This window comes from Chlamydomonas reinhardtii, chromosome 9 (genome assembly GCF_000002595.2).
Source record: "Chlamydomonas reinhardtii strain CC-503 cw92 mt+ chromosome 9, whole genome shotgun sequence".
NCBI lineage: Eukaryota > Viridiplantae > Chlorophyta > Chlorophyceae > Chlamydomonadales > Chlamydomonadaceae > Chlamydomonas > Chlamydomonas reinhardtii.
The window spans coordinates 9,569-21,738 of record NC_057012.1 but is presented as its reverse complement, the minus strand read 5'-3'; the positions used below and the strand labels follow the sequence as shown (position 1 = coordinate 21,738).

The 12,170-nt window shown below is 64.1% G+C and overlaps 1 protein-coding gene across 1 annotated transcript; it reads left to right on the top strand.

Moving 5' to 3' along the window:
* The first annotated feature begins 53 nt into the window (after positions 1–53).
* CHLRE_09g386113v5 (uncharacterized protein) lies at positions 54–11,291 on the top strand. The gene is made up of 30 exons (XM_043065377.1): positions 54–414; positions 544–622; positions 719–817; positions 995–1,072; positions 1,256–1,351; positions 1,644–1,706; positions 1,819–1,870; positions 2,187–2,335; positions 2,504–2,561; positions 2,692–2,777; positions 3,406–3,475; positions 3,652–3,752; positions 3,988–4,052; positions 4,431–4,587; positions 4,719–5,110; positions 5,240–5,411; positions 5,681–5,724; positions 6,020–6,077; positions 6,300–6,419; positions 6,625–6,704; positions 6,864–6,989; positions 7,445–7,535; positions 7,781–8,041; positions 8,242–8,286; positions 8,509–8,628; positions 8,763–8,832; positions 9,004–9,183; positions 9,637–9,698; positions 9,975–10,076; positions 10,203–11,291. Exons 1-30 carry the CDS (start codon positions 311–313, stop codon positions 10,569–10,571), a joined length of 3,549 nt encoding a protein of 1,182 aa, XP_042920673.1. The 5' UTR covers positions 54–310; the 3' UTR covers positions 10,572–11,291.
* The last annotated feature ends 879 nt before the right edge of the window (positions 11,292–12,170 follow it).

Below are 12,170 nucleotides of genomic sequence, written 5' to 3'. Positions count from 1 at the left end.
CATGCGCCTGAGCATCTCTCGGGGATACTTTGGTGGGAATGGTGAATCCCGATGAGCCTGTCGTGAGAAGGGCAAGGCGGCACTCGATACGCCGGCATCGTGGCGTGTCGCACGTTGGTCTCTTTCCAATAGCGCAACCTTTTTGACAGCGAATTTTCGCATGACACGCGATAGCGGGTATTACAAAGCGACGTAGCGACGCAGACACCAGAGCCTGACGCCGTGTAACAGTCAGGGCCACGAGAGTATTCAAAGCCCAGCGTACCAATCCAAGTAACATAAAATACTGTTGAATTACCGTCGCATAGAAATGGAGGACTCACGCTCACTCGGCCCTGTCCCAGTGGCGCCAATACCGGACGGCGGTCAAGCAGTCAAGCTTCTTAAGCCGGCAAACGATGACATGGAGTACAGGTACAGTAATGTTGGTGGCTGGAGGCGATCCAAGGGCCGTGGGCTTCTGGGGCCGGAACGAAGGGCCCGGTAGGGCGGACACACGAGCAGCCCAAGCAGCTGGTGGTCTGCGCGCACACACACACACAGGTACCTGCTGCTGCCCAACGGGCTGCGAGTGCTCCTCATCAGCGACCCCACAGCGGACAAGGCTGGAGCCGCGATGGATGTAAGTACGTGGGTGTATGGTGTGGCGCGCCTTGTGGAGTAGGTTGGGCGGCGGAGCAGGGCGGCCTAGCACCTTCCGCCGCCTCCGCCGCTGCAGGTGTGTGTGGGCTCGCTGTCTGACCCCCGCGCCTTCCCCGGGCTGGCGCACTTCACGGAGCACATGCTCTTCTATAGCAGCGCCAAGTACCCGGTGGAGGTGAGAGCCGATGCGGGAGGGGGGCCAGGCATGTGCAGGTGTAGGGCTTTGCCAGCGTGTATTTATTTACCGACTGCCTTCCTGGCTCTGGTGCCCCCTCCCCCGACGTGGTCCCGCCCCCACAGACCTTCATTCCTCCCACTGCCCTTACTATGCAATCCCTCTACCCCCTCACAGGACGAGTACACCAAGTTCATCAGCGACCACGGCGGCGCCACCAACGCCTACACATCGGCCGAACACACCAACTACCACGTGAGCTCGTGAACCGGGCGGTGGTGGCTGTGGATGACGGGCTGGGTGACAATGGATGGGTGAAGTTGGGTGACGTGTGCTACCAAGCACTATACGTGGGGGCTCGCATGCTGCCCTTTCGTGTCTCAGCTCCTCTCAGCTCTCGCGTGCCTCTTTACCCTGCGCCCACGCCCTGCACCCCAGTTCGACATCAACTGGGAGTCTCTGGGTGAGGCTCTGGACCGCTTCTCTCAGTTCTTCATTGAGCCGCTCATCAGCCAGGACGGCATAGAGCGGGAGGTAAGGGGTGCGGGAGGTGGGGTGGTGTGTCTATGCGTGTGCTTTGGTGCAGGCGTGTGTGTGGGGTGGGTTACATACATGATTAATTAAGAAGTGAAGTGGGGTGGGGTGGGGAGGGGGTCGTTTGAGTCCACCACTGACCACGCACTCGAACTTGGTGCCAGTCCACAGCGTGCAGAGCGTTCAGGCGCAGTCTGCCTGCGTTGTCGCAGCTTATGCAACGTACTGCGACGTGTGTGGAGTAGGAAGCAGTGCGCACCTGGGACCCACCTGTGCACACGCATGCGCACAGGTGCGGGCGGTGGACTCGGAGCACGGCAAGAACCTCAACTCCGACCCCTGGCGCAAGCAGCAGGTCGGTCGGTCCGGACTCCCGAGCCAGCCGGCCGCTCAGGGGCCGGTCAGGGGCCGCTCGCGTGACCCCCAAGGGCTGACCTGCTGCCACCGCCACACCGCCGCGCCCCCAGGTGAACAAGAGCACCGCCAACCCCGACCACCCCTGGTCCCGCTTCTCTACCGGTAGGCGTGTGTCCTGTCCACCCCAGCGTGTTGCGCTGAGTCCCTGCCGACGCTGCTGTTGTTCCCAGAGCTGTCATAACCCGAAAGGCACAAGGCGCATGTCGGGTCCGTGCTTGTTACAGCACCTGCACCTGAGGCACCCAGCCCCCCAGCACCCACAGGCGCAGCCCCAAACCTGCACCTGCACCTGCACCTGCAGGTGCCCCCAGCCTCTCAGCCGGCCAGCAAGCCCATGCGCTCGCCCCTCCGTAAGCCTCATACACCGCGACAAGCTTGCTTCCAGACACGTCCCGCCCCACCTCCCCTACACCCCCAGGCACCCGCCACACGCTGTACGATGGCCCGCTGGCCGCCGGGTCCGACCCGCGGGCCGCGGTGGTGGACTTCCACTCCGCCCACTACAGCGCCGACCGCTGCTGCCTGGCGGTGCTGGGCCGGCAGCCGCTGCAGGAGCTGCAGGACATGGTGCGTGGGCGGGGGCATGTGGCGCATGTGTGCGGGGGGGGGAGGCCGGGGGTGCAAGAAGTGGGGTGGCCCGGGGTGCTCAGTCGTTGTTGTTTTCCCTGTCATGAGGGCACGAGCACCTCGTCCTGCCCTGCTCGCTGCCGTACCTTGCACATGCCTCCTCCCCAGGTGGCGCCTCTGTTCAGCCAGGTGCCCAACAAGCGCCTCAGCCGGCCGCAGTTCAGCGGTGAGGGAGGTTTGCAGGGGCTTGTGCAGCCCTGTGCCGCCACCTGTGTCTCCCCCGCAGACCCTAAACCCACCAGTTATCCACTACAATCACTACCATATCCCCTGCACCCACCGCCCGCCTCCTCCAGACTCGGTGTTCCTGGCGGACCAGAGGGGTGTGCTGCTGCGGCTGGTGCCAGTGAAGGAGGGGCAGAGTCTGGAGATGGTGTGGCAGGTGAACATGTGTGCGTATGTGTGGATGTGTATGGGGGGGGGGCATTCCCGCAAAGAAACCAGAGGCACAAGGAAGGGCGGGTTAGCCATCGATGCCAGACGGACTGGTGGAAAGGCAGCGCATATTGAAAGGCCACGGCATGGGAATCACAGCTGAGGGCCCTCGACAAGGTACCGGCAGCTGTCGCACGTGGGCCTGCATTGCGTCCAGCGCCGTGCACCGGGAAGTGGCCCATGGGCTCGGGGAACATGGCGCCCAGGACTTGCATGCATTGCACTGAAGGAGGGAGGCGTCTGGAGCGAGGCCCGTAGTGCACACCCACTCATGGACGGCTACCCACCCTGCCGTGCTCCGGCCCGCCCGCCTGCACATGTAACCCACGGTTACACCCACCGCGTCCTCTGCTCTGCCCCCCCTACGCCTACACTTCTGAGGATAATCATGAATATAACACCCCCCACTACTGTGTACCTTTGTACCTGGCTACGACTTCACTGCGTACACTTAATGCGTGTAACCCCCCCCCCCCCACCCCGGGGGTACGCACAACACCACACCTGCTGTCTACCTCGCTACACATGTCTGTACCAATCCTTGCACCCCCCCACACACACCTCCCACCCCGCAGGTCCCGCCCTCCGAGCGGCAGTACCGGGAGCAGCCGCTGGGCTACCTCAGCCACCTACTGGGGCACGAGGGTGGGGCGCACACACCTGAACGCATAAGGCGGAAGCGGGGCAGACGGCGGCGGCTGGGACGGAAACAGATGCCTCGGGTCGCGTGGGCGCACACGTGCGGCGGCTAGTGTGCTAGGTCCCGACACGTGCTGTGGTGATTCCTCGCCCCTGCGGGCCACATGCTCTTGGTCACGCAGGCGAGGGCAGTGTGTTCGCGCTGCTTAAGGCGCGGGGCTGGGCCAGTGCGCTATGGGCGGGCGAGAGCGGCGGCGGCATGTCCTTCGCATCCTTTTTCACGGTAAGCCTAGCGGGGGCGGGCGGTGGTATGCCCGAGCCCAACGATTGATGTAGCGGCAGCTTATGGCGGCAGGGTTCCTGGGGACGGTACCGCTGGCTTGGAGCTGCGAAAGGCGATTGAGCATCGGGTGCCCAGGTCTCTGGCCGCCCGTTCCCCTATAGCCGGTCCAACGTTGGTAAAACCGTTAGTGTTTGATTCAGTTTGGGCTGATATCTACACCCCCCCTCTTGTGCAGGTTCACATCGAGCTGACGGAGGACGGCCAGCGCCACGTCCAGCAGGTGGCTGAGGTGGTGTTCAGGTGGGTGCGGCGGGTGGGTGGGCATGTGGGTGGGTAGGTGTGCGGCTGTGTATATGCGTACAATGTCGAGTTTACGCTGTAGCATTAATGATGGTGATGGACATATTATCGGTATAGCCCGCGACCATGCGGTGAGGATCATTGTACGGCGCCTCACACGGTGCATCACACACGGCACGATGTCCCCGCGCACTCAGCTGGGCCTCCCTCCCTCCGCCCCACGGCCACGTACGAGCCCGCATGCGCGCCCACACACCCGATTGGCACCTACCCCGCAACCGCCCTCCCCCTTGCCACTCCCCCCCCCACATGGTCTACCGTCTACCACTTCTTTAACTAATCATGAATGTAACCCCCCCCCCTCCCCCATACGCACAGCTACATTGGCCTGATGCGGTCTCCGGGCGGCATCAGCGCCCGCATCTGGGAGGAGGTGCGGGGCCTGGCGCAGCTGCACTTCGACACACGCGACAAGGGCCGGGCCTTCAGCTACACCACCAGCCTGGCTGCTGGGCTGCACACCTACCCGCCCCAGGTAGGGGAGGGGCGAGTACCCCGGACACTGCCGGGACACTGCCGGATTGTGGCCATGTACATGTGGCAACACGCCTGCAGCACTGAGCCGCATTGCAGTACATGCATCCTTACGTGTATCCCGCCGTACAGGACCTGCTGCCGGCGTTGTACGGCGTGCCCCTAGCCTTCGACCCCGCCGCCATTGCCTCCGCCCTGGAGCTGCTCAGCCCCCAGGACCTGCGCCTGTTCTGGATAAGCAAGCAGCACCTGCAGCACAACGAGGACGCCGCGACCGCCACCGTGTCACCAAGCGCGCAGCGCACAGCTGCTGCGGCGGCGGCGGCTATTGCGGATGAACCTGCCGGGCCCTTCTCCGCTGATGTGGCTTCCGCAACGGCCCCCACTTGCCCTGACTCCGCCGCGCCTCCTCCGCCCCTGCTGACTGAGCCCCACTACGGCGCGCAGTACAGTGTGTCGCCCCTGCCGCCTGCCTGGCTGGAGGCGTGGGGGCAGGCGCTGGAGCGGCCGCAGGACCAGCCGGAGTGAGTGCTGCGGCTGGGGTGGGCTGGGGTGGGGCTGCAGACCTGGGGGGTAGCGTGCACACACAGCGGCTCGCACATTCCCTGTCCGCCCTTCCCCTGCCTGGATCCTCACTCCTCCACCCACCTCAGGCTGCACCTGCCCGCGCCCAACCCCTTCATCCCCACGGACCTGTCTCTGGCTGCGGACGAGGCCGCCGCTGCCCCCGTGGTGGCCCTGGCGGTGCCGGGGCGGCTGCGGCTGTGGCACAAGCCCGACACGCGGTTCGGCCAGCCCAAGGCCGTCCTGTACCTGGACATACAGGTTGGGAGGGGGGGGGAGGTTTTTTGCGGGGGGGGGGGAAAGGGTAAGCAGCGTGTGTGTATATGCGTGCGTGTGTGTGTGTGTGTGTGTGTGTGTGTGTGTGTACGGGGGTTAGCCGTTCATGGAGAAGGGGGGGCGCCTGTCAGACATGCCTGTCGTTCAATTGCTGGTCCATGTGCCGGTATCGCCATTACCCCTTTTGGCTTCAGACACCCGGCATGCTTTTGGCCTGATAGATTGACGGCTGCACACCCACCCCTCCACTGCAGAGCCCGGAGGCTTACTCCAGCCCGCGTGCGGCGGTGCTGACCCGGTGGGTGAGAGACACACATGGAAGGGAGGTCATAAACCGCTGTATGCATGTACGTGCGTGCGTGTGTGTGTACGTGCGTGCGTGTGTCTGTGTGTGTATGTGTATGTGTGTCTGTGTGTGCGCGTGCAAGGGGAGGGTGGGCCGACCTCAGGGTGTGCTCGGCCGTGCGCTGCGGTGTGTGGCCCATGCATGCCTCTTTGGGTTTCTGCTCAGTCCTACTATCCGCCCACTGTCTGGCTTCCCCCTCCACCCCATTATCCTGTTACCAATGTTTTAACCTTGCAACCCCTCACAGGCTGTTTGTTAAGCTGGTGTTGGACTACCTGAACGAGGTCGCATACCCCGCACAGCAGGTGGGTAGGAGGGGGGTTGATGTGCAAGAGGGGTGGTGCCGTATGGCGCAATGCGCCGTTTTAGCCCTGGCTGACAGACGCGCCTTGACGCTGTGCTGGCGCTCTCGGCCTATACCGCTGCTTAACCTACCGATGCTCACATGCCCTCAGGTATCTGTGAATGGTGAACTCCCTCTCCTCCCTTGCCCTCCCGTCTTCCTGCCCCGCCCTCTCCCCCCACAGGCGGGTCTGGACTACAACCTGCTTAACACTCAGTCGGGTGTGCAGCTGCTGCTGAGCGGCTACAACCACAAGCTGCCGCACCTCATGACGGAGGTGCTGGGGCGGCTGGGGGACTTCAAGGTGAGGGGGCCTGGGTGGTGGGAGGAGGGCTGAGGCGGGAAGGGTCAGCAGGGGAAGGGTCGCTTCTTGGGTCGCTTACACACATGGGGACTTGCAGGTACGTGAGTTATATTGATCTGTGCATCGCCGTGGTCACATGCACCTTGTGACATCGTCGCTATCAGCACAGAGCCTTGATCGCGCCTTGCTCATGCCGTGCCCCCAGGTGCTGCCTGACCGGTTTGAGTTCGTGCGCGAGGGGCTGGTGCGGGAGTATGCCAACCAGATGCACAACCAGCCTTACAGGTGGGCGGCATAGGAGGTGGCGGGTAAGCAGGAGCTGATAAGCAGCACACTAGTACACGGCCCCCCTCCGCCCGTCACCTCCTGACTTCTGTGCCTGAATCCTCGTCACTGCACTCCTGATACCCTCCACCCACGCACTCCCTTCCCTCCCCCCATCAGCTGGGCCATGTACCGGGCCGAGCTGCTGACCACCAGCCGGCGCTGGCCGCTGGAGCTGTACGGTGCGGTGGCGGGGCAGGTGGGGGCGCAGGAGCTGGAGGAGCACGTGCGGAGACTGACCAGCCGGTGAGGGGGGGAGGGTTACATTCATGACTAGTTAAGGAAGTGGTAGACTGGAGACCAGCTTGCGGAACATCAAGCGTTACCGACCATGTCGACCAGCTCCGGCTCCAGCTCGAGCTCCAGCACCAGCGCGTAGACCCTCCGAATAATGTTCCCGTTTTATGTTATGCTGCTGCATAGCCTGACACGGCCTATGTTCGGGGGGCGGGGGGGGGAGCCGTTCATGGAAAACGGAGGGGTGGGGGTTGGGTTGGGGTTGCCTGAGGGCTAGGGGCTGCGGCTCGGGGCTGGGGGCGTTCGAGACAGTTGGAACAGGGAAGCCGGGAGCGCAAGGCCAGAAGCCAAATGGCCATGGGCCATGAGCTGCACTGCCAACCCCGCCCCATCAAGATTACTGCTCAGCGGCACCCTCCATGCCGCCGAGTCCCTCACTCCACCCCTCTCGCCTGCCATCGCAGCTGCTTCGTGGAGGGTCTGGCTGCGGGCAACATGCGGGCGGCCGAGGCGGTGCGGTGCGGCGGACTGGTGCTGCAGCTGCTGAGGGACAAGGTAGGCGCAGCTGGGGGGGGGGGGGCAGGGGGCGGGCGAGACCGGGTGCTAACCGCTCGCACCTGTACCCACTCTACCCACACCAGCCACTTCCACGTCCAATATTGCCAGCCGCTGCCGTAGGTTCGCTTACTGTGACGACCAGCCACAACTGAGCGCCACTTTTATCATCCGCCCTAGCAACTTACTTAACCGCTCACTCCCGTGTAACTCATGCGCGTAACTCTTCGCCCTCGCACGCGCAGCTGGGCTCCGCGCCACTGCACGAGTGCGAGCGGGCCGAGCTCCGAGTCAACAAGCTGCCCACCGCCCCGCCCATACCTGTGCCCGAGGCCGGTACTGGCGCAGCGCCAGCCGAGGCGGCCTCTGTCCCCACCTCCGACCCCAGCCCCGCCTCCGCCTCTGCCCCGCCTCCGCCACAGCCTCCGGTGTGCAACGGCTGGCTGTTTGCGGAGGAGGGGCCCAGCGGCCGGGATGAGAACAGCGCGGCAGTGGTGCTGTACCAGGTGTGTGGGGGGTGAGGGGGGTGAGGGGGGGGGGGGGTTGACCAGGAGCAGTGGGGGCACTACATATTCAGTTATAGCTGGTCAGCGCTAGACGCTGCCGTTGTGCCGACCGCCGTGATAGCGACTGCTACACAGGTTGAGCCGCACCTTCATTAACCCCTGCACCATACGACCTCGCCCCGCGTTCCTGGCTCCTGCAGCGCGGCCCGGACGACCTCCGCCGCAACGCCCTGGGTCAGCTGCTGGTGAGGGGCCGGCGGTGCGGGGCGGCAGGCGGGTTGTGACACCGCATGCCGCATGGCACACGCACACACCCAGTGCAACACGCGGCGGGGACTGGAGCCGGAAGTGCCTTGCATCATTGGTGCTGGGTGGTCACCGGCTGTTACCGGCACTGACGGCTGTCCAATGTGCGCCGTCACAAACCGTGCCTATACCCACCCTCACACCCTTCCACGCGCCCGCAGGCCCAGCTGTCCAAGCGCGACGCCTTTGCCGAGCTGCGCACCCGGCAGCAGCTGGGCTACATCGTCAGCCTGCACGGCGGGGCGGAGCACGGCGTGGGGTACCTGGAGCTGCTGGTGCAGGTGAGTGGGGGGCGGGGGGGGGGGGAGGCTGTTGGGGGCGCCACAGCAGGAAGTGTGTGCCGTGCTTCCCCCAGCCGACCAGCTCATCGGCACCGTCACCTCACCCAGCTCACCCCTCCACATGCCTCCCCCAGTCCAACTCCCACGACGCGGACGAGCTGTGTCGGCGCATGGACGACTTCGTGAGCCGCCTGCTGGACACAGGTGCGGTGCGAGGCCTGGCAACATTGGTGGGTGGGTGGTCGGGGACCAGAGGAGTAAACCAGCCCAATCCTCAAAAGGCCCACGCCAGTTGTGGTTCATGTGGCAAGTCCTTACGTCACAGGTTGCGCGCGATGGTGAGCACTTAGCTGGCATGTCGGCAAACCATCGCAGATCTGCCTGAGAAGTGCGCCCTCGCGCCGCCGCGAGGCGAGGGCGGCGGGGGCGATTCGGCGGCTGCATCTGAGCCCGGCACCCCTGCCGCCTCCACAACCACCTCCTCCGCCCTCTCTGAGTTTGCCACGGCGGTGGAGGAGCTGGCAAAGGCCAAACTGGAGAAGCCCAAGAAGCTGGGTGAGCGGAGCTGGGGTGGGGTGGGAGGGGGTAAGCGTTCCGTGAAAGACGGGATGCATTAGGGGTGGGAGGCTGGGGTGGGCAGAGGCCAAAGCAAGGCCCTCCAGCTGGCTTGGCCAGGCATGCGTTGGCTTGCATGGGTCAGAGCTCATGTATGAAGCGGAAAAGATGGGTCGAGAGAGGCAGGCAGGGGTGTTGCAGGGTACCTGGCCAGGCTGGCGGCCCAGGGGGAGAGGGGGTTACCCAAAGGTGTTGTCGGCATCGGGCCTTATTTGCCGTGGCCGGCGGGCTTGGTGGTGCCGACGTGGGGCAGGCACATCAGCACATGACCCTCCCCCCCGCGTCGAATGGGACCCTTCATGTGCTAACCCAGTGCCTTCCCCGGTGTACTTTTGGATTCGCTGCGTGCGCCACACGCCCCCACCCGCGCCCCTTCCCTTGATACGCTGTCAGGTGACCTGGCCAACCGCTGGTGGTCCGAAATTCAACACGGCACCTATGTATTTGACCGCCAGGTGCGCGTTACGCCTGTCGCGCGTGGCTATTGCCTGCGTCCATGCGGGTATGGGTCGGGGACGGTTGTATGCGGGCGTGCCCATTCGTTGCTATAGGCAGAAGTGGCTGCTAGCATTCATTACTTGACTTGCCGCAAGGTAACTTGAGTGGTGCTTGCTCCTCATGCATGTTGATATGAGGGCGCACACGCTCAGAACCATATACAAGATGCTGATTGTGATCACGATATTGCACATCATCTCACACTGGCTCACACCACTCCACCCGCCACGCAGGAGGCTGAGGTGGCGGCGCTTCGCTCGCTGAGCGCCATCGAGCTGCTGGCCTTTGCGCGCGAGCTCATGGGACCCGCCACCTGCCGCAAGCTGTCCGTGCAGGTGTGGGGGCGGCTGGAGGCAGGCAACTGACACGCAACTGGGTCTGCATGTGATACTGACTTTGTCTTGCCAAGTCCAGAGTTCTGGGGGGTTATGCCCTGTGCCTGCGGTCCGGACCTGCTGCAGGTGCGGGGCAAGGCGGAGGCGGCACGCAAGGCTCAGGCGACGGCGCCCACAGCAGCAACAGGCGTGTATGGGAGCGCAGGTGCCGCGGCAGGCACCTCAACGGATCCTGCTGAGCCGGGTCCCAGTGGCAGCGAAGTGCCCACGGCCGCCGCTGCTGCGGAGGCGGGGCCGGAGCCTGCCCCTGCTGCCCCCCGACCGCCTTACGCGAATGTGGGGGCCAACACGACGGAGGCATTCGGCTGGAAGCGCTGCTGCGAGTCGTGGCCCAGTGTGCGGGCTCTGTGGGCGGCGCGGCGGGCGGCGGCGGGGGAGCCGGGGCTGCCTGAGGCCGTGGGCGAGCAGGGGGCAATTGAGGCGCAGGGTGCGTAAAGGGCAGATACAAGGATGGATGCATACCCACCCGGCAGTTGTGTGTTGGTGGTGCACATGGCGGGGACGTGTTGGAACAGGCTGTCTACACATGTGGGAGTCTCGTAAGGTGAAGGTGGCTTACTGGACAATGCATACGGGAATGAGCGCGGGAAGGATAGATAGGTGGCCAGGCGTCGTGAGGGAGGCTTGGGATCGTGTCACGTCCGCAAAAGCGGCCCCGGTGGGCCTTTGTTTGTGGTGGTGGTTGACATACCGCACCAGTGTAGAGTCTACAACTATGATGTGTATAGCACGTGCCGCGTGTGAGCAGCGATGCCAGGGTCCAGCAGTGGCAGAGGGCGCGGCGAGAGCAGTGGCAGGCACATGGGCGGGGCAGGCACATGGGCGGGGCACACCGCAGGAGGTGCTCTGGCGGGAGGTGCAAGAGGTGATGAAGAGGCGGCGCAAGTCATGTTGTGTGTACAGAGTTTGGAGGACAGGTTGATGCTGTCTTCCCCAGCCGTCCGGCCTAGGTCCGTTGACATAGGGAGCTAGATGGGTTGACCACATCACAGCGCGAGCCCCAATACACCGTCCTGAGTGGTCGTCTCTAATCTAGGAGCAAACTTAACACATCGTTTCAGCGTGTGGGGACGCCGCGTTGGCGAGAGCCACGGATCGCCCTTATACAGTGAGGGCATGTCGCACCCGTGGAGGGCACTGTAATCACTTTGGTGGCTCTGGGGGTGTACGGTACCGTATGCGCCCGGGTAGGGGGTACACCAGGTACATGCCCGAGCCCAATGAAATTGGAGGGGGGTGGGCGCAGTTTAAGCTGCTGAACAGCACCAGGCGGGAATCCCAACAGAGCTGCTCTACGGCCACCCCGTTGCTGGAGGCTTCCCTGCAGTGCTGGAGGCCTGCCCGCAATGCCCATCCAATGCATGGCAGGCATGCGACATGGGTTGCGTGCCTTGCCGCCTGCAAAATAGCTCCAATGTCCCCAAAGTTCCCGCCGTGGTGCACTGCCTACAACGCCTGCATCTGCGGCCACGATCCCACAAGGCTTGCATCTTCCAGGCGGGGGTTCCAGGGGTAGGGTGCCGCCGCTGGCGAGAAGGGCCCTGATTACGTGCCTGATCACATTGTCGCCCACGGCATCCAGGGGCCCCAAATGCCTATATATACGTTTTAGGGTTTGACAAGACAAGTGTTCCCCGGTCATGGGAAAAGGGGCTGAGCCCCTCCGCAGTCTGAGGCCGAACAACCTCATTGCCCGGACATAGCAGGGGTCGGTTTCCACAGGCACATAGCCAAACCAGGCTTTCCCTCGCAAGGGAAAAGTGGGCTGAGCCCCCGCCACGTCCTCCGTCTGAGGTCGAAGGTTCCGATACTAGCCTCATCTCCCGGACATAGCCGGGGTCGGTTTGTGCAGGCACCGCCCGCCATATGTGCCCAGTCGCGCTCAGCTATCAAGCACTAGTGCGGCAGGCAGCAGGCAGCAAGGAAAACCTCCACCTCTCAACACCCCTGCCGCTGCAGCCGACTGCCCGCTACGCCATGCTCGTCAGCACAGGTCGCTAACCAGACAACACCGGCAGGTCTCAACCTGCGCGC